This window comes from Nyctibius grandis, chromosome 7, assembly GCF_013368605.1.
Source record: "Nyctibius grandis isolate bNycGra1 chromosome 7, bNycGra1.pri, whole genome shotgun sequence".
Taxonomy (NCBI): Eukaryota; Metazoa; Chordata; class Aves; order Nyctibiiformes; family Nyctibiidae; genus Nyctibius; species Nyctibius grandis.
This window is the reverse complement of record NC_090664.1, coordinates 2652564-2674919: the sequence shown is the minus strand read 5'-3', so window position 1 is coordinate 2674919 and position 22356 is coordinate 2652564. Positions and strand designations below refer to the sequence as shown.

Here is a 22356-nt window from a genome sequence, read left to right as displayed (position 1 = left end):
ATTTTTAAGTTTTGTTTGAAATCTCTCCTGATGGTCATTCTCTCAGGTACCAGTCATGTCAGCGGTGCTGTTAATTCTCGTTGCAAACGGTGTATGTAATTTCCCTGTGTTGGTTCTGTCAGCAAAGCAGCTAAGCTCCTGGGGCAGAGAGGCAATTAATTTTGTAAGACAGGGCTGCTTCATATTCAGGATGCAGTTCAACAAAGCACTTAAGGAAGGGAATAATGACTGACTTGAATGGGAATATTAGTGCTTAAGGTTAATTGTGTGCTTTTAAAATTGGGCCTTACATCATGCCAATCAAATCACTAATCTACTCAATTACAAGCTCCAGCTAACAAATACATGCCCTGGACTTTCTTTCCTCAAAAGGGGAAACAGATGCAGATAGGGCCTTGAAAAAGCTATCAACATTCAGTAGTAACATAGCAAAGACTGAAAATGTGTTGGCTTGCTCCTTGCTAACTCTTACCAACCAGAAAATGCAGTGTGCCCGCACTTCAGTGACAATCAGTCAAATGCTTTAACGAACAAATGGACTGTGTATTAAAAGCCAAACAGGGAGTTTTTCTCCTCCCTTGAGGCAATCTCAGTGGAATCTGAAAACTAAGTATTTTTTGACATTACATGAATTCTGAGATTTCTAGTATGTATCACAGTATGCCCACCAAAAAGTACATTTGAGTGACAGAAGGATTCCCCACACAGGGAACAGCAGGAAAGCTGGGATGCTGTCTGCAAGGTTATGCAGATAGAGCTGAAGATAGTGATTAGAAGTGATACATAGTTGTGAAGCCAGATAGATATATTCTCACGTGGGCATAGGCTCCAAGCAGGCTCATGAAACAAACCACCTCAGAGCTCTTGCTAACCAGCAAATAATATCTTATGCCGTGTAACTGTACTTAGACTAACCACAGAGACATCCTAACCTAAATAAACTGATGAGTTTATCGCTTAAACCGCATGCTTCTATAGAAGACTACAATGTCAAAACTTTCAACTCCTTCAATGAAAAATGTGTGATGGACAAAAACTGTGATGCAGCTGTGGTTGTAGCCGTTCGTACAGCAAGCTCCTGGCTCACGACATCTTCGTTTGCCATGCTATTACTGAGGTCTGAGGTGAGAAGCCCGGCTAGGCTGTGGTTTTTCAGAGACAGTCTCTGAGGAACTACAGATGCTGAAGGTAGATGCAGTGCTACATGCTAATGTACGGGATTCAGTAACCTGGACCAAATTATTGCTGCAGTCCAAGTCTGACCAGCTGGAGCTGGTGTTATTTCCACTAGTCCCCAAATGAATTTCTCAGTTTAATTTTAAACAGAAGAATGATTTTGCTGTTGTTGCTGTTGTTGTTTTAGATTCATCATGTAGTTTGGTTTTGTGCCTCTTTGCATTTTAGAGATGTTCCTCTCCACATCAACCTCTAGGGACGGGTTAGTGTAGCTCACTGAAGACTTCTTTGGAAGACCACTGCCGTGACTGCAAAATGGGAACTAGAAAACTGGCTGTTATGATAATTAGCATGCAGGTTTAGTTGTGTAGGTGTGTGATGTGCTAGCAGGGAGTGTTTATTTTTAGTTCAGACATCTAAAACTTGTATTCAACTATGTTCAGCTATGGACTATGAAACAAGTCTTGTCTAAACCAAGACATAGCTGTGTTTGTGTATGCACATGTGCATAAGTACATGCATGTAAAAGGATAGAGAGGAAAAAAAATCAATAGCTGCCTAAGATTAAATACTTTTGGCTTTGCAGCCACTTCTGAGAAGAGCTAGAGATGGGAATGACATCCATCCTTCCAGGAAGAAACCATGTCTTGACTATAGAGGCAGTGGGAGTGAAGCCTCAAGACAATTTTCCCATACGCAGCATAGTACAGAGGGTCTCTGACTGAAGCAGTAATGGTGTAGGAGGTGAGGCAAGAGGCCTAGGTAATTAGGTGGATGTTGGCTTGGCTCAATTTAAAACAATGAGAGCTATTTCCTTGAAGAAGCTTTACCTTAACTGCCAGCTCAGACTGTGAGCTCTGTCAGGCAGCGATCATCTCTCAGCAATGTACAAAACACAGCCAGCGCTATGGGGATCTCACGCTGAACGCCAGCCCCCGAGCACATCCATAACGATTTCAATTTTAGCAGCTATAGCTCAGATGAAGTATGTTTAGGTTCAACGTTCAGCTAACTCAACACAAAGTATCAGCCTGGTCTTCCCATTCATCAGATTTCCCAGAAATATCACCAAAACTGTGTGACTGAGGCAAATGAGGGAGGCACAGTCTTCAGGCTGACCATCCCAGACAGATCTGGTTAACCCTAGCAGCTTGCTGGTGGCTGTAGTGCCAGCCCTCTCCCTCTCTCCACCCTCCCAGCATTTAGAAAATTGGAGATGCTGTCTCCCAAATGGAAGAAGCTGGCTCTGAGAAAAACCTAGATGGAGAAAACTGGCTTTGTTCTGCTCAGATTTCCCTATTCCACGACTTTTGAGTGCTTGATTTTGCAGTCTCAGTGGTGTCATATTCCTGACTTCATGCCTTTACTTCTAATTTCTTTTTTTCTGCTTGTGCTCCTTTACATATTACGGCTGTCTTCTGTCTTTGAGACATCACTGACTCTTTACAGACCATGTAATTCGCCCTGTGAAAGTAATGGGCTACCACTCACAATCACTCACAAGACAGCTCTCCTGTCCTCCATAGGAAGGTGAAATCTTGTGGTCACCAGATGCAAAGGGCCTCACTTGAACAAGGCAAAGGTTTTGACGGTTCTGGTGAACAGATGTCTGTCCTATTCGGGCATCTGAATAGTCATTTATATTTCATTTATCCAGAGATTTCTTGCTTGCATATGGGAAAAAAAAACCCACATCTGATTTCATTACTGCTATGCATCCATCTTGAGTTTTCAAAGTGCAATTTCATTGTTTATTTGATGGTATTTTTTTTTAAATCCTCTGTTATTTCCAAGTCTATTTGCTCAGAGAAGGATGTCTGCCATGAACACTCAGATAGTGGATGCCTGCATCTTGTTTTTAGTAGACACAGTGCTTAAAGTACTTCGTCTTCTCCTCCATGTTGTTGGAAAGCCTTGATTTTGACGTATTTTTTTTTAGGCTAGATTTGGCAACCATGACAACCACATGCCAGCATCTGAACTGGGATGAAAATAGGGATATTTTTATGGCTTACTTGGATTAGCCCTTCACCTCAGACAGTTCCCAGAGGCATGGCCCGTTGCTCAAGGCTGGCAACCCTCCCAGCAGACCAAGACTTCTGTTCTTGTTCCAAGAGAGGAGGCAGACAAAAGGTGACTCCAACACAGAAAGCTTTGGAAGTCCTTGCATTTAAGTCACACACTTTTGCAGCAAAGGACCTGACATGCTGTAAAATTTCAGGACATCTTCTTGCTCTGAGTGGTTTCACTGCTTCTAGCGTCTAATCTACCTTTCTTATGTCTAAGCTGCTTCCCTCTCCTCACTGACCAAAGAGTTTGACCACGTTTCACTGATAAACTGCACTGGACAACCCAAATGGCAGAATATAGATTATCGTTGCCTCAAAACCAGTTTGGTCTGCCCATAGGCAAACCTATTCTGAAACATGGCCACCGCAATAGCAGAAGCAAAGCATGCTTTCTATTTCATTCTCTGAACAGCATTGCACAGCACAACCAACCAACTTTGTTCTTCAGATGTTGCACCAAAAAACGTGTCATCCTGTACTACAGGAAAGATAAACCCTCCAGGGAATTCATTGCCAATGTGGATAACTCAAGGCTTCAGCAGCTGCTCTTGACCACTACATGCTGCTCTTCTGTCTCATGGAAGATACAAGAAATATTTGTAAAAGAGATCCATGCCTCTTCTGGCCAGTAAAAGTAAAATCAACTGTGCCCTGTTCTAGCAGAAATGATTCACTTTTCACTCTAACAAGGCAATTCGTTTGCTTTTCTGAAGAAGTTCAATAATCTTTTCAGTGTTCAAATAGTCTACACACGATCCAGAGACCTTAGTAGTTATCACTGTATCACTAAACATTGATTCCAAGGGAAAAACATTGGAGAAAATAGTAAAAACTCAATGCAAACAAGCATCTACCATGTTTACTGAATACTTCTGGTCAGGTCTATGAACATAGAGAAAATTTGTACAAATTACTGAAGATACCTTTTTGTAAGTTGGGGCGACGTATTGATACTTAAACTCTTCAGTCTCCTTGCAGCCTTCCTCAACGTGTTCCTTCCGAACACAGATTTCTAACTCCTCCTGTTTATTCCCCATGCTGCGTGCATTGGTGTACAGGCACTTCAGGGAGCGAGCTGAGCACACTGATTTCACCCCAGGGGGATGGGAGGCCTCCTGGTCTACATCAATACTAGAGCGTTGCCCCAGTGGTGCAAGCCCAGCTACAACCCCATCCCCCTTCGAATCTAGTTTAAAGCTCTCTGAATGAGCCCTGTTAATTCCTGTCCCAGAACCCTTTTGCCCCTATGAGATAAACCTTTCCCATGTATTACTGTCAGGTCTAGTGTCTTATAAAACCAGCCATTATCAAAGAAGCCAAAGCCCTGCCTGTAGCACCAGTCTCGTAGCCAGGCATTTATGGAGTGAATCCTACTATTCCATCCCATGTTATCACCTGAAAATGGAAGGAAGGAGGAGAAAACAACTTGCACCCGAGACTCTTTCACCGGCTGTCCTAAGGCCTTGAAGTCCTTCTTCATCCCCCTCAGACTACGGGACACAGCTTCCTCCCCACCTGTCTGGAAGATCAGTAGCGGGTAGTAATCTGTCAACTGCACCAGGTTGGGGAGTTTTCTGGTGTGATTTATTGATGGGCATGGTCAAGCCATAAGGACAAATTACTTCCAAAATCAAGCAGAGGAGCAACAGCTGTTGGCTTACTGCTATATCTCTTACTGCTTACCTGAGGGATGTCTTCCTATGGCAGGGATGTGTCTGTGCCTGCAGAGATCCAGCCTTGGGAGGTGTTGCAACAGGGCTGCCAGCCCTTGTGATGCAACAATGGGCATTGCCGGGAGGTTCCATGCCTGATGCCAGCCTTGTCTACACCTTCACCAATGGCCACCAACACCATCAACTCCTCACAGCCCATGTCCATGGGACCTGATGTTCATCCAAGGTTGCTGAGAGTTGCTGTTACTGTTACAATGATACTCTTAATCATCTTTGGAAGGCTGTGGGAACTGGTTATGGGGTGAATCTCTCTGGAAATAGTATCCAAACTCACAAAAGATGGGGGAATTGGGAAGAGTCAGGAAGGACTTACTGAGGGCAAATCCTTCCTGACCAGCCTTACTGCCTTCTATGATGTTATGCCTGGCTCTGTGGATGAGAGAGGAGCAGTGGATGTTGCATACTTGACTTCAGCACGGCCTTTGACACGCTTTTCCATGGTATCTTTATAGCCAAATTGGTGAGATATGGCTTGGATGGATGACAGTAAGTTGAGTGGAAAATTGGCTGGCTAACTAGGCTCAAGAGGTTGGGATCTATGGTATGAAGTTTAACTGGCAACTAGCTACTAGCAGCATTTCTGATCTGATATTGAAGTCAATGCTGTTTAACGTCTCTATTAATGACCTGACTGATGGGACGGAGTACACCCTCAGCCAATTTGAGGATGATGCCAAATTAAGGCAGGTGGCTGGTACACTCAAAGGCAGGGATCAAAGGCATTCAGGGGAACCTGGACAAGCTGGAAAAATAGGCTGAGAGGAACCTCATGAGAGTCAACAAAAGCAAATGCAAAGCCCTGCACCTCGGAGAGAATAAGCCCGTGAGCCAGTATGGGCTGGGCACTGCCTGTCTAGACAACAGGTTTGCAGAAAAGGACCAGAGGGTACCCGATAGAGAAGTTGAATATGAGGCCTGACAGCCAAGAAGGCCAACCACATCCTGGGCTGCATTACCAAAAGCACAGACAGATCTTATCACTCTCTACAACTACCTCATGAGAGGCAGCAGAAAAAGGTGGAGGTGAATGCTTCTCAGAGGTACGTAGCTATAGGACAAGAGGCAATGGATATAAGCTGCAGAATGGGAAATTCCAGTTAGAAGTTAGGAAAAAAATATTTTCACTATGAGGGTGGTCAAACATTGGAACAAGGGCCCATAGATGGTGGGATCTCCATCCTCGGAGATATTCAAACTCCACTGGACCAGGCACTGAGCAACCTGACGTAAGCTGGCCCTGCTTTGAGTGACGGGTTACAACAGGTGACCTCCAGAAGTCCTATATTACCCTAAGACTCCGCAAGTAGATCAGTCTTTAAGAGCCATGGATAAAGCTACATTGCCAGGGAAAGTGCAAACTTTACTCCTCTAAGAAGAAAAGTCGCAGGGCTATTTAATGCTCCATAGAAGTTCTGAGGATGAGCAGCTCCTTAATAACTTAGAGCTGCTTTTGGCTTGAGGCAACAGTGAGGTTACTGGATTTAACAGGTTAATGTGAAGAGTTTAGTTCTGGAAGCCATCCTTATCGTTACTGAAAGGCAAGACACAGCCTACAGGCTAAAGCGTAAGACACAACGTTAGGAGAAAAGTAGTCTAATTCTGATTCAGTAGCAGCCTTGCTAAGTGACTTTGAAGAAATAATCTGAACTCTTTTACGCCTTAGCTTCCCAACATGTAGTACAGGACTAGTAGGCTATTACACAGTTGAGACAAATTCAACACTGTTTTTAATTTTTGCATTTGGGTGTAGTGGAAAATATTGCTGTACTTTTTATTTGATGAAAGGTATTTCTATGCCTTTTTTACATTGAACTGGCTGTAAGTTTTAAACTGCAGATCACTAAAATCTTACAAGAATATTTTCTAAGCTCAACCAGCAGTGGGAGCAATAGTTTCCTTATTAAATCCTAAAAAGAGCAGTTAGACATTGCTAGGGATAGTATTCTATTTTCTCCAACTATTGCTTTTTATCTTGTAGATAGCTTGTAGGGAGAGAGATTGATGGGTTGGAAAGCTAAAACAGTTTTAAACAATTATAATAATGAAAAAAGAGTGTAACAATAATATTGGAATAATCAAATATATACAAATATATACAAAACCAAGACTGAGCTCCCTCGATGTCAGCCACGTCACCCCCGGCACTGCAGGGCAGGCTCCGGGAAGGCCCAGGCTGGGCCCAGCGACGGTCGAGAGCTGGATTCAGGGATGCCCGGATCGGGATCGGGGGCAGCAGGAAAACGGACAGAGTCCTCCTTGGACACTGGCCAAAGGCTCAAGCAGCAGAAGCAGCCCGAAGCAGCAGAAACACCCAAACACAGCCGAAGCAACAAGGGAAGGGGGCAGAAGAAGGGACGAGACCCTCATGATCCCCCCGCTTTATACCGAGAATGACGTGTATGGGATGGAATACCTTCGTTGGTCCATTTTGGATCACCTGCCCTGTCCGCTCCTCCCTGCAGGTGCGACCCCCCTGCGGCTCTTCACTCGCAAGCAGTGAGGAATTCAGCAGTGACCTTGGTTTCTCTGAGACTAAGTACAGCAAGAGCCTTTCTGCATAACATCCCTACCGGTGCCTCAGCGATAACTACAAACTTCGAGCGTTGTCAGTGCTAGAAGCAGACACTGTCTGCAAAACATGCAGTTAGTTTCAGAAAGTGCAGTTACTTAGAAGGGACTGAGCTGAGAGTAAAAATCACTGAAAGGAAAATTGGCCTGGTCTAGGTCAAACCAGGACAGTCCTCTTTCTTTCTTTTGCACATGAAACTGCTTACAAGCAGATAAATTTTTCAATAACTGGAAATATTTAACATGTATTCAACAGAACAAGAATAAATAAAAACCCCAAACACATCAACATCAATAGATCTCATAACATGAGATGGTAACAATTGGTCCAATCACATTTGTCAGCTGTTTGTTGGCAATGGGTGACATTTCAGGAAGCAGACAGAGCTGGGCTGCAGTTGCAGTTCCTCAGCAGCACTTCTCTGCAAAGTCGAGGAGTGGTACAGAGCGAGGCGAGTCCCCTGCCATGCTGCTGGAGAGTCCATGGGTAAGTGCTGCAGAGGTATTCAGCAGAGGTACTGGAGGCAGACATGCAGAAGGGAGTATTTTACCCCTCATGTTGGAGAGGAGGAGGGAAATATTATTAAACTCAACTGGGAAGGCTGCAGATCTGGATGGAGCTTAATGGTTCCTGGTGGGAGGTAAGCTTAAAGCAAAGCTGAATGGAAACATTATAGGATGGAAGTTAAAAGCACTTCGGGATTTAGTCCACTGCAGCAGTTGTGAATGTCAGTTTTTGTGAAATCTGTGGCAGCAAAGCAGGAGGTAGTTAAAAGTATATTTTGGGAGTCAGTCTTGCAGGAAGGGTGCCTGGGCTCCTTTTACAATAGCATCTACACTTTCATAATCCTTTCTGAAAATTAATTTATTAAAAGAAAATGTAAACCAGAAAGACAAGAGTAGTGTTGTTGGTTTTGACAATCAGTCTTTCAACAAAGAATAAGAAGGAAGTTTCCATAGTGCTTCTACTAGCTTTCTCATAGGCTTTGATATTCTTTCATGAAGAGTAAATTTTCAAAATCACCTCAGGTGCTGAGGATCACAAGTCCCCCTGATAGTCAGAGGGTTGCCAGCTCTGCCTTCACTTCGGTGCTTTTGGACACCTGCCCTGATGCTCTCAGACACTTGCACAGCTCGGCAAGGATGGCTGGTGAGTGGTTTAGTGGTCACTTCTTGAGGGGCTCTAAGCCTGGAAAACCAGGATAAATTTGACTAGAAGGAGTGTCACCCCAATGCAGATTTATCACCAACTACCCATCTAAAGCTCGCTTAGATATTTCTGCATAGCATTGCATTCTGAATTGCATGCATACCTCAGACTCACATGGTAACATGCATATCTTCTTTTGCCAATGCCATACAGAAAAACTGCATGAATTCTACCCTTTTACCCTTAAAACAACATGAGCAGGCTGCTTCTGATCTGAAACAAAAAAGTTCAGGGGAAAAAAAACTTAAAAAAAAAAGCATAACAAAATATAATGCTGGAACCTCTCACCAGATTAATCAACTTCTTCCCAACCTAGAAGAGATCTCTGGTACACAGCTGAAATTAAGTTCATGTGAGGATAATCTTAGGTGTGGGAATGGAATGAGCTCACATGCCCAGTAACTTGTCTAGGGGAGACTGAGTCTGAAAATGAAGTGGAGATAGCTTTTGATACAGAATTCATTATTTTATTGTCGGCTCATTGAATAGAGTGAAATCTTTCTTCTTAAGTGAAATTAAGAGGAAAAGAGTTTTAGCCAAAGTAAGAGGCATAAGGAAAATCTGGAGTGGATACTCAAGAGGCATTGCTTTATCTGCACTTTTCATTGTGCTAATGATACTTAGCATCTCTCACCATGAAGGCTGTAGAAATCACTTTCAGTGACGATCCTGATTTGATGGTGCAGAGAGAAAAGAAAGCTAGCAATGGGAGTTTCTCCTCAGTGAGTTGATGCTTCTCATTTCCACTTCAGTAGCACAATTAAACATACTAACTGTGTGTTTTATTTTCTCAGTCTCCTCAAAATCACTGTTATCAACAGAAAAGCTGTTTGGGGGATATATTTTCTGTGAAGATGTATTCGAATTAGTGCTTAATGTGCTAACTTGAGAACCAGAAGCAATGGGGCTAAAGAGGCATGTTACTAAGGCCAGTCTAACAAACACTGTTGAGAAGCTAAAGGGCATGTCACTGCCCTACTGTGGCTGTTTTGCTTTGGGATCAGAGCTCACATCTGCACAAGGCATCTCCTAAACCATACACTGTTGTACCAACATATGCTGGTGCTATTTTGGGCTTCCCTCCACCATGCTCCACTGATTCCAGGTGGATTTTACTATTTTTTTTTCTGTACATCTATCATGTAGGGCTCAGAATATCATATGGGAATGTACTGTCAGTCTGTCTTCAGCTCAGAAGAGCTCACAGGAACTATAGTGAATAATGATGTAAAATATTTGGCACTTATGCTTTCCAGGGGTCGGAAAGATGTACAGAACATCAAATAAATTGGTTGAAATGAAAAGAAGGAAGGTAGGCAGGGAAGCTAGTTGATAGTTTGTTGTTTTCAATTCTATTTTTTATAAAGAGGTCTAAAGACCAACCAAAAATAGGGGCCCAGTGGCATGGTGTCCTGTGCAACACCACAGCACAGGGCACTCCAAAACCAAAGCAGATTTGGACTGGCAAAACAGCATTATGACCACAAGCATCATGGCCCAAGATTTTCTGGGGAGTCCTGTGTTGATGAAATGGGGAGAGAGGCTATGAGAAAGCAAGTTAGGAGGACAATGGGACAAAGGGCAGGTGTGGGTATTTCTCTCACAAGCCAGAAAGCAGCCCTTATTGTAGGTATTTCTACAGCTGCTCCTGGCTGGACTCTCTAGATGAATTCTTAAACATTTCAGCTGAACTTCAAATAGGCAAAAGTCTTAAAAAATGCATCAGTAATGAGCTTATTCCTAACGCAATTAGCTTCACACGTTGGCAAATGCACTGAAGACCTTAATTTAACACAAATGCTTATGGTCAGCTCAGAACAGAAACTTCCAGATTTAACAGGAAAATGAACCATTTTAGCCCAAACAATTTGAGGTAACAGGGCACTTGCATGCATACAGTGCGTCATTCCATTATGCAGTCCTTAGCTGTGCTGATCAGGAAAGGCTCTTGCAAATCAATGTACTTTATAAATGCAATGTGAAACAAGTCCCTTGCAGTAAATTCCTCATTTCTGAAGGAGAGAGGAGGAACCCTGAATTCCTGTCTAACCCAGCTGTAGTAGCAAAGTCATGTATTTCATTGTGCTTATGCTGAGGTAGGAAAGCATCTTCATTATCTAGCAGTACTGGTACTAAGCTTTGCTTTCTGTACTGCTCCTAGGCAGACTCTTAGACTAATGCGAGGAGGTTTGGTCCACAGACAACACGTTTTAGCATACTAAATTTCATAAATATCTATATGTGTATATTCAGCATGAAAGTGATCATTAGTAAACCGATTTTTTTCCACGCATCTGATGATAGAGTTTGTATTACCTCTGCAGTCAGAAATCAAATTAAATAAACCATCTGAGAATAAAACAGTATTAGCAATTGCAGTAAACATTTTGAGGGCAAGTAGCAATAGAATTGTGCTGTAATGTTTTTTTAAAAAAATATTCTTCCTTACAACATGCTGCCTGCCTCAGCAGGCAATTAGTGAGAGGCTAGTATGGAGTTCAAACAAATTTTAGGATGAGCACTGTCTTTTCAGGTGAAGGGAAGGGCTTTTTCTTCTCAGAAAGGCATATATGTATATAGGATCAGCATGGTACCGCATATAAGATTTCATTCTCTGAAGTCTAATGTCATCCTTACGGCAGGAGCAATGCATCTCCTTGACAATCAGCTTCCTCCTCCATTTTTTTTATCCTGGTGAGAACAAGCTCCGATGACGAGTGAATTGCTGTGCAGGATTCCTGATGAAAGGCATATCTCCTGAAAAACCTACTGGCATACAAGAGATGTGAGCTAGTAAAATCCTGCAGAACAAGATAATATTAAAGTTGGTGATAGACAGCTGGAAATGTGCAGTTGTTAAAAATAAATAAGACACCTTCTCAAAAAGGTCTATTTAGACTGGAGTCTGCACAGATTTCTTTTGTACGTGGTTCTGATTGCTCCTCCCGTCCTCGGTGGCAAACACTGAGGCCAAAGCAGAGTGCCAGTAGAAAACACAAGTTGATATGGGGAAAGTTGGGCAAATTATTAGTATTAGAACAGTTGTTTTCTAGATTTGTGATCCCTCCCCCACACACTGTTAAAGAAGAAGTACCTCAGATTTTGATGTGGGTTTAGGTTTTGTATTGTTTGCAGTACTTCTCTGTTGAAAGATTTGGATTAGGGTAAGAGCTGAACAGAAATTGGAGGTAGCTTTATTGATACGCTATACTTCAGCATGGAATGAGGTGCAATTTTGAGGCTTCCAAAGGAGGGAAAGGAGATAGACTGAAGGGGAAACAGACTTCCTCCACATCACTCTGACTCAGGTATTTTTAAGCAAATTTATTTTGAGTAATAATGCCTAGGGATAGTAACTTGCAAAGTGGGTATTTTTTCCCCCTGAATTAGAAAAGGGAACTAAGAGGAGGCCGCCAGATGTATTTCCACTTTTTAGAGGAGCTTGAATTTATATGTCTGCTGTGCAAAGATGTGTGAAACAAAGAATTGCAAGTCACATTTTCCTCCCTAAACTTTCCCAAAATGTTCTTTCAGATGTGTCACAGGCAGTATTTCTCAATCATAGGATGCCTTGCACCACCCGGGTGACAGCCACGAATCACAACTGCTTCAGAGCCCAGATAGAGACATTTTAAGAAACCTATTATCTACAAAATGTTTTTTGCTGTTACTGATACTGAACATTTTTCCTTTTGTAGTTAATTGATATCTTTCTAATCAGGTGGGTGAAATAGTAAGGCACATTAGAAATACGAATCAAAAATATAATTTTGTTGCTAGCAGCTAAAAACTACTCTACCTACGTACTGCCTTTCACCTATTCATATTAGCAGCTGATCTCTTACTTTATCACAGAATCACAGAATCACAGAAAGCTGGTATACACAGGCTTATATTTATTAATATAATTGAAGTTTATGTGATGGATCTGAATATATACAAGGAACAAAGGCGGCTAGAAACCAGCATTGAAGTAGTTTTTCAATAATTCAAGTCCTGATTCTTTCAGGAATGTAACGGGGAGCAGGGTCTAGCTCTTCCAGTGTAAAAGATAATTATAAAATTAAGGAATACTTTGCTGCTTCTAATAGAGTTTTCTGGCTGGCAGAAGTCTGATCAACTGTCCAGCAAAGCTGATTTATTCAGGTAACTGTCCCTCTCACTTTGGGGAATATTTCAAAACCCACCCTTAGCAGTCGCAGGTTTAGAGACCTCTAACTAAACTAACTAAGTGTCAGGTTACCTACAGTGAATTTAAGGTGTTCAGGCAGATCTTATTTTTTGCTTTCTGCCACCTGCGTATGTGAAGGAGAGGAGTAGTTTTCCAGAAGACCCGACCACCACACCTGCGTACCTCCTGACACCCTGTATGGTCCACTTCCGAATTAGCACTCCAAATCCTTGAGTGCTGGTGCAATAAATGTAGAAAAACAAAACACCTGGGTTGCCATGGTTCTTCTGTGTACAACTCCAAGTTTGGAATAGCTGAAAAAATCACTAACAGCATGTATTATGTCTGAGCGTAAAGGACATGGTTCTCTTTTTCTCAAGGACCTTTCACGCAATCCAGAGTAAAGGAGCCCTGATGCTACTCAGATCTCAGGACTAGTCATCCTGGAAATCTGGACCAGACTCTCAGCTATTATTAAACAGCCTTGGCCCATGATGCAAGTATTATGCAAATTCAAACCAGGTGAAGATCTGCCCCAGGTAATACAATGGTACTGTGCAAACCCACTATCATACTTCTAGGTTTTGAGGTATTGCTAAGACCATCAGCAATTACTCAAAACTTACAAAATACATTCATTTCTAGCGCCCCTATTTAAATGCAGCTGGTGTGTGATGTTCTAAGATAATCACATTCTGCCACCAGCTTAGTACATTACTGGTGAAAATCTAAACATACCAGTCTGGAATCTATTCTTTGAACCACATACTCCAGAGATTATACATGCTGTTGCTAAATCTTGGACAAAATTGCATCAATTTAGCAGGGAAAATGAATTGCAGTCGTGTGTATTAAGCTTTCTATACCTATCGGCATCTTGACACTAACTACAGCTTAGAGACGAAGAAAGATAATGAGGATGTCTGTCCCAGACCATACTCTGGTGTTTCAATATTTGTTTTAATCCTGGGTCAGTGCAAGGATTGAAGATTTGCAGAATGCAAACGTATGGAAAGAAGTCAAGCTGGAAAGCCCCATTTGTGATGACTGCTTTGGGAAAAGTTGTTGTTATTTAGAAATTATATTATATAACGTATATGTTATGTAATTATTATATGTATCAACAATATATATTAACGATATTATACATATTAACTTATGTATTAACTTATTATATCTATTAACTTGTTATATGTATCAACAATATTACATAACTTTTTAAAAAAATACACTCAGATGCTACCTGCAGGTCTTTAAGGTATCTTGGCTTTCTTCCCACTATTAATTGGGATGTATTTATTCTAGAACAAATACATACAAGACCTACAAGAAGCCAAGCAAGGTGACTAACTTGAGAAGGTAGAGGATTTGATTTAAGGATACCTTAGCTTTATATCTGGCTTTGCCACAGACATTTCAGCTTTTTAGCTGTAGCATGGGGAGAATGATGCTTTTTCACAGAGCTTTGAGATCAGCTGCAGAAAGGTACTAGGTAAGAGCTAAGCATTATTATGATAATCACTTTTTAATATTACTGAACAGCTCTTCAACTGTTAGCCACTGTTAAAATTGCAAAATGCCAAAAGACGATGTCCGTCACATACCAGTCTGTTGTGAAGTACCACAGAACGGTACATCCCTTGTGTTTTTTGAACCAAATGTGAAGCAACAGGATGTAGTCAGTTAAAATGTTCTTATGCAAGATTATATGTAAATGTTGAATGTCCATACTGTTGCTTTCAACACTATTATACTCGACTATAACTGTGTGTTCTGACAGAAATGAGTTAAGCCTGCAGGAGGGCAAAACTGACCTTGCGCAGACTCCTCGGAGACAGTCCTGCAGTAAGACACCTTTTACCACACAGCAACCATCGCCACTGATGAGCCTTTGATACTGACATGGCTATTTTTTTTTAATAAAATCTCCTGGTTTCATTTTGCTGGCACTGTACAGGTGTAGCAATGGCACCGAGTGCTGAGATCCAGATGCTGAGCTGCAATCTTGGCAGAAAGCAGGGCTGAGACATGGTGCTGGGCTTTAGGGTGAGCTTTGTTTCATCCCTTACACTTTGACGTGTCTACTTTAACCATATCCAAGCTCACACTTAGTCAGTTACAATATAGATCATATTTTGCTCCTGCCCTACCCTGTTTTCTCAAAACATTCTTTCAAATGTTCCCCTCCACTCTGGGGAATAACCTTTCCCAATGAGTGTTCTTGTGATCTGTTGGGCTTACAACTGTGTGTAGACTTGATCATTTTAGGCAGTAGAAGAATATAACTGTTCAGAAATGGGAGGCTTTGAAGACCTCCTATGGCTGAGAAATAGCTGCAAATTAGGGGATCCTGTGTTAAACTCACCAACGAGCTGTTCTGACAGGACACCAGATGACTGGTAGGGGATAGTAACATACAAGCCAAGGGGGCACTTCTTCTCCCCATGAACTCCTCCCTGGGAATGCAACTAAAAATCTTCCTGAGGTTGTGTGCTTGTGGGCAGCCTTGCCCTCACATAGCTGAGGCTCGTGGTTGGTGCTTCGTCACAGGCTCAAAGAAGGAAGTCAGGCAATGACTCTTTAAAATACCAGGTGTTTTGCTTTTTGTTCTCAGAGCTTGCACAAAATGAAGAGCCAAGCAAACAACACTTGAAGAGTGGGGATAGATAAACTCTAATCTGTAAGTATACACAGAATGAGCAAAAGCCTTGGTTTGCAATGTTTTTAAAACAACATTTGCAACTTCAGGGGAAAAAAAAAGTATCCAATTGTCTAGTTGTTTTATTTTGAACGCATTTTAAAGCTTTTCTGCACAACAGTTTTCGTCATTGTTATTTGTAATTTCCTAATACAGGAAAACATTGCTTCACCCTTTTTCATATTGCTATCCCCTAGTTCTGCACTGCCTCCTAAAATTCATTTTGTTTTCATCCATCTTTGTGTGTTGTGTTTGATATCATCCAATCTCTGTAAAGACCAGAAGGGTAAGTTTGTTCTATTTGATAAGATACAGCTAGGACGGTAAATAATTATTTTTAGGAAGGTTCCATGGTTTCCATTTTTGTGTAGAGGCAGTGAAAATCTCAAACAAAAGAGGACTAACTCAACGTGGTTTTCCATCCCATTTGTTCTTCAATAGACTGGATTTAAACTAAAAAGTATCAGTATAATGATGATGCAGCCTGCAAGACATAAGTCAATGAGGTACTGAATGAGTTAGAGGAATCACTAGAAGTTGTTTGAAAAAAGTCAACGTCTAAATGGAAACACACACTTGATAATTCATATTTTTAATTTGTAATTTTTTCCTTTAAGCAGACGTTTATACTTCAAACTTCACGTGTGTGTGGTTATTTTGAAATGAAGAGAATTCTGCAATTATTCGAGTGGCATAGCCTGCATTACCATAACACAGCACAGAATTAGAGCAAATTGAAAAGCAATTACAATGCTCTCAACAGAAAGCATTTCTGGGACTAAGTGAGGATGTTTGGGGAAAAAAATGCACATTTTAAACAGACTTTTGTTAAATAATGCTTGTATTTTGCACTGCCTCCAACCTAGTCTAGTTCAATGCAGAAATGTCAATTCCAACGAACACTCATTTTTCTATTTTATTAAGTCGGTCAAAAATAGAAATCTTTCATTTGAATTGAACTTTTTTCCCCTCCAAATTCAAATTAAACTTCTCAGTTGGGTGCATGCAGGCTGCAAACACTTCTGCAGAACTCAACTGTCGGAACACATGAAGATCTGTGTGAAGCCTGCCAGTCCATCAGCAGACGTACATGGCGGGATAAATTTTGCAAACACTTGTTATGCAGAGAGTAGAGCTCACTGTTTGGCAGAGATTGTAAGAGTGTCATCGTTTTTGACAAATGAGGTTTTTGGGGTTTTTTAATGAGTTGATATAATGTTGATGTAACATAATGGTGACTGATGAAACTGGTTGGGAAAATTGTAAGCAATGAAGGGAACAAGCCAGTGACAGGCTGATCTGGATTGCTAAGTGAGGTGCAAACTAGCAACATGCATTTTACCAGTGCCAAATGTAAAGCTGTTCATCTAAGAACCAAACTGGAGCACAACGCTGATGGAGGCAGTTCAGTGAGAAGCCACAAGTATGACTGGGATGAAGAGAAAATAAGTATCTTCTGTCTCTTATCTCTACTTATCTTCGGATATCTGTAGGAAAAGTCAAAATTTGACAAAGGGGTTTTAAATCTGAAGGCAAAACCAGAAGTGCATACTATGCCTGGAGGCTGAGGTTGTAGAAATTCGGTCTAGGAATATGGTTCACCCATTTTTTTTTTTTAAACAGTAGGATAATTAACGGTAAGGTAAAAGAGAAACAAGTTCCTGAATGTTGGAATGTATATTCTTTTACTGGGAAAACTTTGACAGAGACTGATTCATTTTCATAAATAACATGCTGTGGCCTGAAGAGAGCAGTCCAGGGGAGTCCTGTGGACTGTGCTGCACAGAGTCACAGGAAATGAATGTGATGGCCTTATCCACACTGATAACTGATGGATCTTGAATGCACGAGAATCTTTTTGCTGATCATATTTCTGAATGAACCCAGCATCTGGCCTCTTGGCAATCTACCTCCTTCGTCAAACTAAACCACAGCTATTTTGGCAATTGCCCCCAAGCCCTTGGCATGAGCAGATGTCTCTTTAACTGCTATGTCATTCAAATGAAGTGGTTGCCCATCATTGCCTCATGGCTGTTCAAAGCACGTGTCCAGCAGAAGTTTAGCCAAGTGATGAGAGGCTTAACACAGAGGAAGACCAAATCTTGCTCCAAAACTTGAGCAATATCACTGAACTGGCAGTAGCTAGAGAGGGTAAGAAGGCACAGAAACAAGAACACCTCCTTGAGGAGAAACTCTCTGCCTTTAGATGTACAATGGGGTAAGTCCTCTCCATGCTCCTTCTGTTCTTACAGATGTCAGGAGCTAACATTAGTGTGCATGAAGGGAAGCCACCTGGGTGAGGCAAAGCCGCAAAGTACCGTGCTGAAGGAGCTCCTTGGTGCTTCAGACATTGTTTGGGGCAAGGGGGTGTGTGGGGAGGAGACAAGAAGGGATGAGACTGCACTGTAAATCTGTGACCAGGGTACAGCCACTCTGTAAAATGCAAGGTAATGACAACATAGTTTAAAAAAATAGTTTTAAGCAAGCTGGATTTAGTACTGAAGCAATGCTGTTACAGCTGGCAAGAGGTTATACCAGCTCACATTGGCAAGGGGCTAAGCAACATGGGGGAAGACCATTTCTTCGATAGCTTGATACCACACCCAGTGGTCTCTTCTGTTATTCCTCCTCTGCTCTGAGATATTTTCCAGCTCTTGGAGACTTCGATAGCTCCTGTTTCTAGTGAGGTTCAATATATAGCCTTATGCCATATAATTAATTAGTCTCTTGTAAGACCTGCATGGGTTGTCATTCCATGTGCCTCCTGTTACACTCTGGCTAAAGGACTTGTTAGGTGTATTTCAGGTCAGTAGGTTATAGCTATGTGAATGTCAGTGCAATAGGAAACCTCATTTCACCAGAAAGCAGTGTTTTGTCATGCTACACTCTATTTATCACGCAATGATATTTCAGGGGGATGCCTGTAGTATTGGGGAGCTGATAATCTCATATCATAGCTGCCGGCAGCTTTTTTTTTTAAGAAAGATTAATAAAAATTATGTTTCCTGCAGAATCTTACAACGAAAGGATTTAGCAATGACCGCAAAATTCTTCAGAAAGCTAAAATTCAGTGTCTCGGTTACTTATTTGCAGACAAAAATAAGTCTCTCGCTGTCCCCTTAATAGGAATGTCTGAGGAAAATATCAGTTAACTGAATTCTGCTTATCTGTTCCTTACTGCCTTCAGTTCCAGTTTCACTGCTGGGCTCCGAAGGGTGACTGCGAGGGGTCCTTCCTCTCCAAGCGCAGCCTTGCTGCTGGGGCTGCTCACACCAACCTGCACGGTCAGTGTGTTGCCTTTAGGGCAGTGGCATTTTTTAAACTTCAAATATGCATTTTAAATTAAAACAGTGTGATAACGCCACTGTTCAGAGACGTCTTTTTGAATCAAATCTTAACAACTTGGAGAAACTGATGAACAGCTATTGCTAATCCCTTCTGGCTTGCACAGTTATGAGGCTGAAAAACAACTTCTCAGAAACGAGAACAGAACTGGAAGGAACTTGCATGGTTTCTGATGCAAGAGCTGCAGTGTGCCAATCAGCAGCACCTTTGAGAAAAAGCTCTTTCATTGCAACCCATTTTACTTCACAGAATCACAGAATCAATCAGGCTGGAAGAGACCTCAGGGATCATCGAGTCCAACCGTTGACCTGACACCACCCTGTCAACTAGACCATGGCACTAAGTGCTATGTCCAGTCTTGTCTTAAACACATCCAGAGATGATGACTCCACCAAACAGTTATATTTATGTTAATGACAATAAAATATCTGGAGTCTTAGATGCATTGATATAGCTAGAGAATAACTGACTTTTCAATGATGTATAAGGAGATCTTGATTACTGCAGGGGCGAATGCTTAGAAATATTGCTAAGAAACAACAAAAAATAACTGAGATGCGTCACAGATATTCATTCCCCGCTGCAAGCAAAACCAGTTTATAAACTGTTACAGGTATTTTCTCTTTTCCACAAAGGAGAGAACTGCTAGAGACTTTTTTCCCCTCCCAACTTTCAGCAGTATGTGCTACCTAAAAATGAAAATAAGCTTAAACACCAGTCATACAAAGAGATAGAGGAGTTACGTTGTGAAGTTAACAACACTGAAGTACTAAAAGAAAAACTGCAAAAACTCACTCAGGAGTAAACCCCCTCTTGTGCTGTGGGATTCACCGGTGAAAGAGATGACATATCAGGGTCAGTTTTAAATTATAGTTCAGGTAGAAGGAGCAGTATAACTGGATAGTACAGAGCCCAGCACTGTTCAGTTTTCCCTGCTTCTTTTCTGTGTCTGTAGTGTGGACATTGATCCTTTCATAGATGCAAACATGCTTCAGGATAACACCCTACCTGAACTCTTCCCCTCCCACACGATCTTGTAGTACTTAAAAATCCTACCAGAAGCTACATTTAGAATTATAAGAATTGTATTTAGTCTCTCTTTGAAACAGTAATATATTAAAAATGTACAGCATACTTATTAAACTTGCTATTAACTTTCATCTAGTCTCAGCTCGGGCCAGGCAGGCTTATTTGCACTAACCCAGGATGTTCTTTCCTAACGTTTTCTAACAGCCTATTTTGTAACACCCGGTTACCACACATTAGATGTGAAATGGCCCTGAGCACCAGGACAGTGCTGCCCACGCTGCTCGGTCTGGCAGGATCTGAGCAGGATCTCCATGGAGCCTGAGTATCCATGGCATTTAATCCCTTACTCAGATAAACTGTCCATGGAGAAGGAGGAGTTACTGCAATGTGTGCAAAACTTAGCTCTCAGTAACAAACAAAATTTGTAGCTTTGATAGAGCAACATATGGTTGTTATCTGGCTCTGGGAAGGGCAGATTTGTGTTGGAAATAAACTGATGAATGAGTAGCAGAATTCGAACAATTCTCTGATCTCCACTGCAAAACCATGCAGATGTTCAGAAGAGAGAACTAATAACACAGAGAGCTCAAAACCACCACAGTCATGTAATTTCTCTAAGGATCTCTTCTTCCCACATATTACTTACTCATTCCTGTTTTTAAGGGTATGACTAGCAATGTCTTCAGGACTAGAGCAGCTTCTCCACCCAACCTTCTCAGCCATTTTTCTCTAGGCTGGAGGATGTTTGGGTAAAACTACTGGTTATAGCTTGTGCCAGCTGTGAGATTCCAGGATTATCCCTTGAGCAACATCCAGGTGGAAAGCTCTGCTGGCTTTTCAGGTGGGTCATCTCATTCCTACCTTATTTTAGTCTTTATGTGTTCTTTCATTTCTAGAATATGTACAAGGAAGATTTCAGGAACATGATGGAAGAGAACAGAAACAGCAGTGACTCCTCATCTGCCTTCACTCACACCAACACCATGAGTGCCGTACTGATTACTGCCTACTCTGTCGCCTTTGTTGGAGGTGGGATCGGGTCCATCACAATGTCATTTGTTCTCGTCAAGATGAACACTCTGTCTGTGACCACTACAGCCATCATTAACCTGGTTGTTGTGCACAGCCTCCTCCTCTTCACAGTGCCCTTCCGCCTGCACTACTATGTCAACAAGAAGTGGGTATTCAAGATGCCATTTTGCAAAATGGTGAGTGCAATGGTGCACATCCACATGTACCTGACCTTCCTATTCTATGTCATCACGCTGGTGATCCGGTGGCTCATCTTCTTTCAACGGAAGGACAAGGTGGAGTTTTACAGGAAGCTGCACGCCATTGCAGCAAGCGCTGCCGTGTGGGTCTTTGTCACGGTCTTTGTGGTGCCAGTCTTGTACTCTGAGTATGGACGCTCAGGCTCATACAATGACACAACATGCTTTAAGTTCCACAAAGAACTACAGCAGGAGAGCGTGAAGGCCCTGAACTACACCATAATTGCAGCTGTCGCCTGTGTTACTTGTGTCCTCTTGGGCCTGCAGATTTTCATCCTGGTAAAAGTGGCGAGAAAACTTTCTGCCTCCCTCTGGTCACACCAAGAGTTCTGGGCCCAGATGAAAAACTTGATTTTCATCTGCGTCATCATAATTTGCTTCCTTCCTTATCACCTCTTTAGGGCCTACTACATACAGCATGTGAATGATATTGACCAGTTAGAAAGCTACAATGAGGTTTTTTTGAGTCTGACTGCCCTCAGCTGTCTGGACCTGCTGTCGTTCGTGCTGAGCGGAAGCCGCCTCTTCAAGCAAAGTGTGGTCATGCTCCGCAGCAGGTTGTCTTGCTGCTAGCGTCAACCTCCTGTAGCGTGCGTGGACCTGGACCTGGCAAAGCACAGTGCTGGACTGGCGTGGCAAACCCCCTCCTCAGCAAGACAGGGTGGGTCCTGGAAACAGTGCAACACAGTCGTGCAGGGCTCTGCACACCTGCTCCCCAAAATAATGCGGCGAACTCCTTCCAGTACCTTGTCTGGTCAACTGGAAGGTTACCTCTGGGATTTCCTTGCCGCAGTACCTAGCGAGGTGCAGATGCACCTGGAGGAGAGGGAGGAAAGGGCATGGGCTCTTCTGTCTTACTCTTTTTACATCAAGGTTTGTGAAGTCAAAGGCACTAGGAGGAGACTCAAGAGAATTTGCAAAGTATGGAGAAACACAAATAGAAAAGCAGGTTTTATGGAATAAGGTACAAATTTTTGAAACATAAAGATCTATATAATTTTCCACATACATTTCTTATTTATTCCCCACAAGCTTTCATAAAAATCAAGGAAGCTATTGTTCCTCCTGAGTAGGACTGTTCCTTCA

At 42.1% G+C, this 22356-nt stretch overlaps 1 protein-coding gene across 1 annotated transcript; it reads left to right on the top strand.

The window, feature by feature from the left end:
- Positions 1 to 15551: 15551 nt before the first annotated feature.
- LOC137665987 (probable G-protein coupled receptor 141) lies at positions 15552 to 21843 on the top strand. The gene is made up of 2 exons (XM_068405524.1): positions 15552 to 15607; positions 20896 to 21843. Exon 2 carries the CDS (start codon positions 20899 to 20901, stop codon positions 21841 to 21843), a length of 945 nt encoding a protein of 314 aa, XP_068261625.1. The 5' UTR covers positions 15552 to 15607; positions 20896 to 20898.
- The last annotated feature ends 513 nt before the right edge of the window (positions 21844 to 22356 follow it).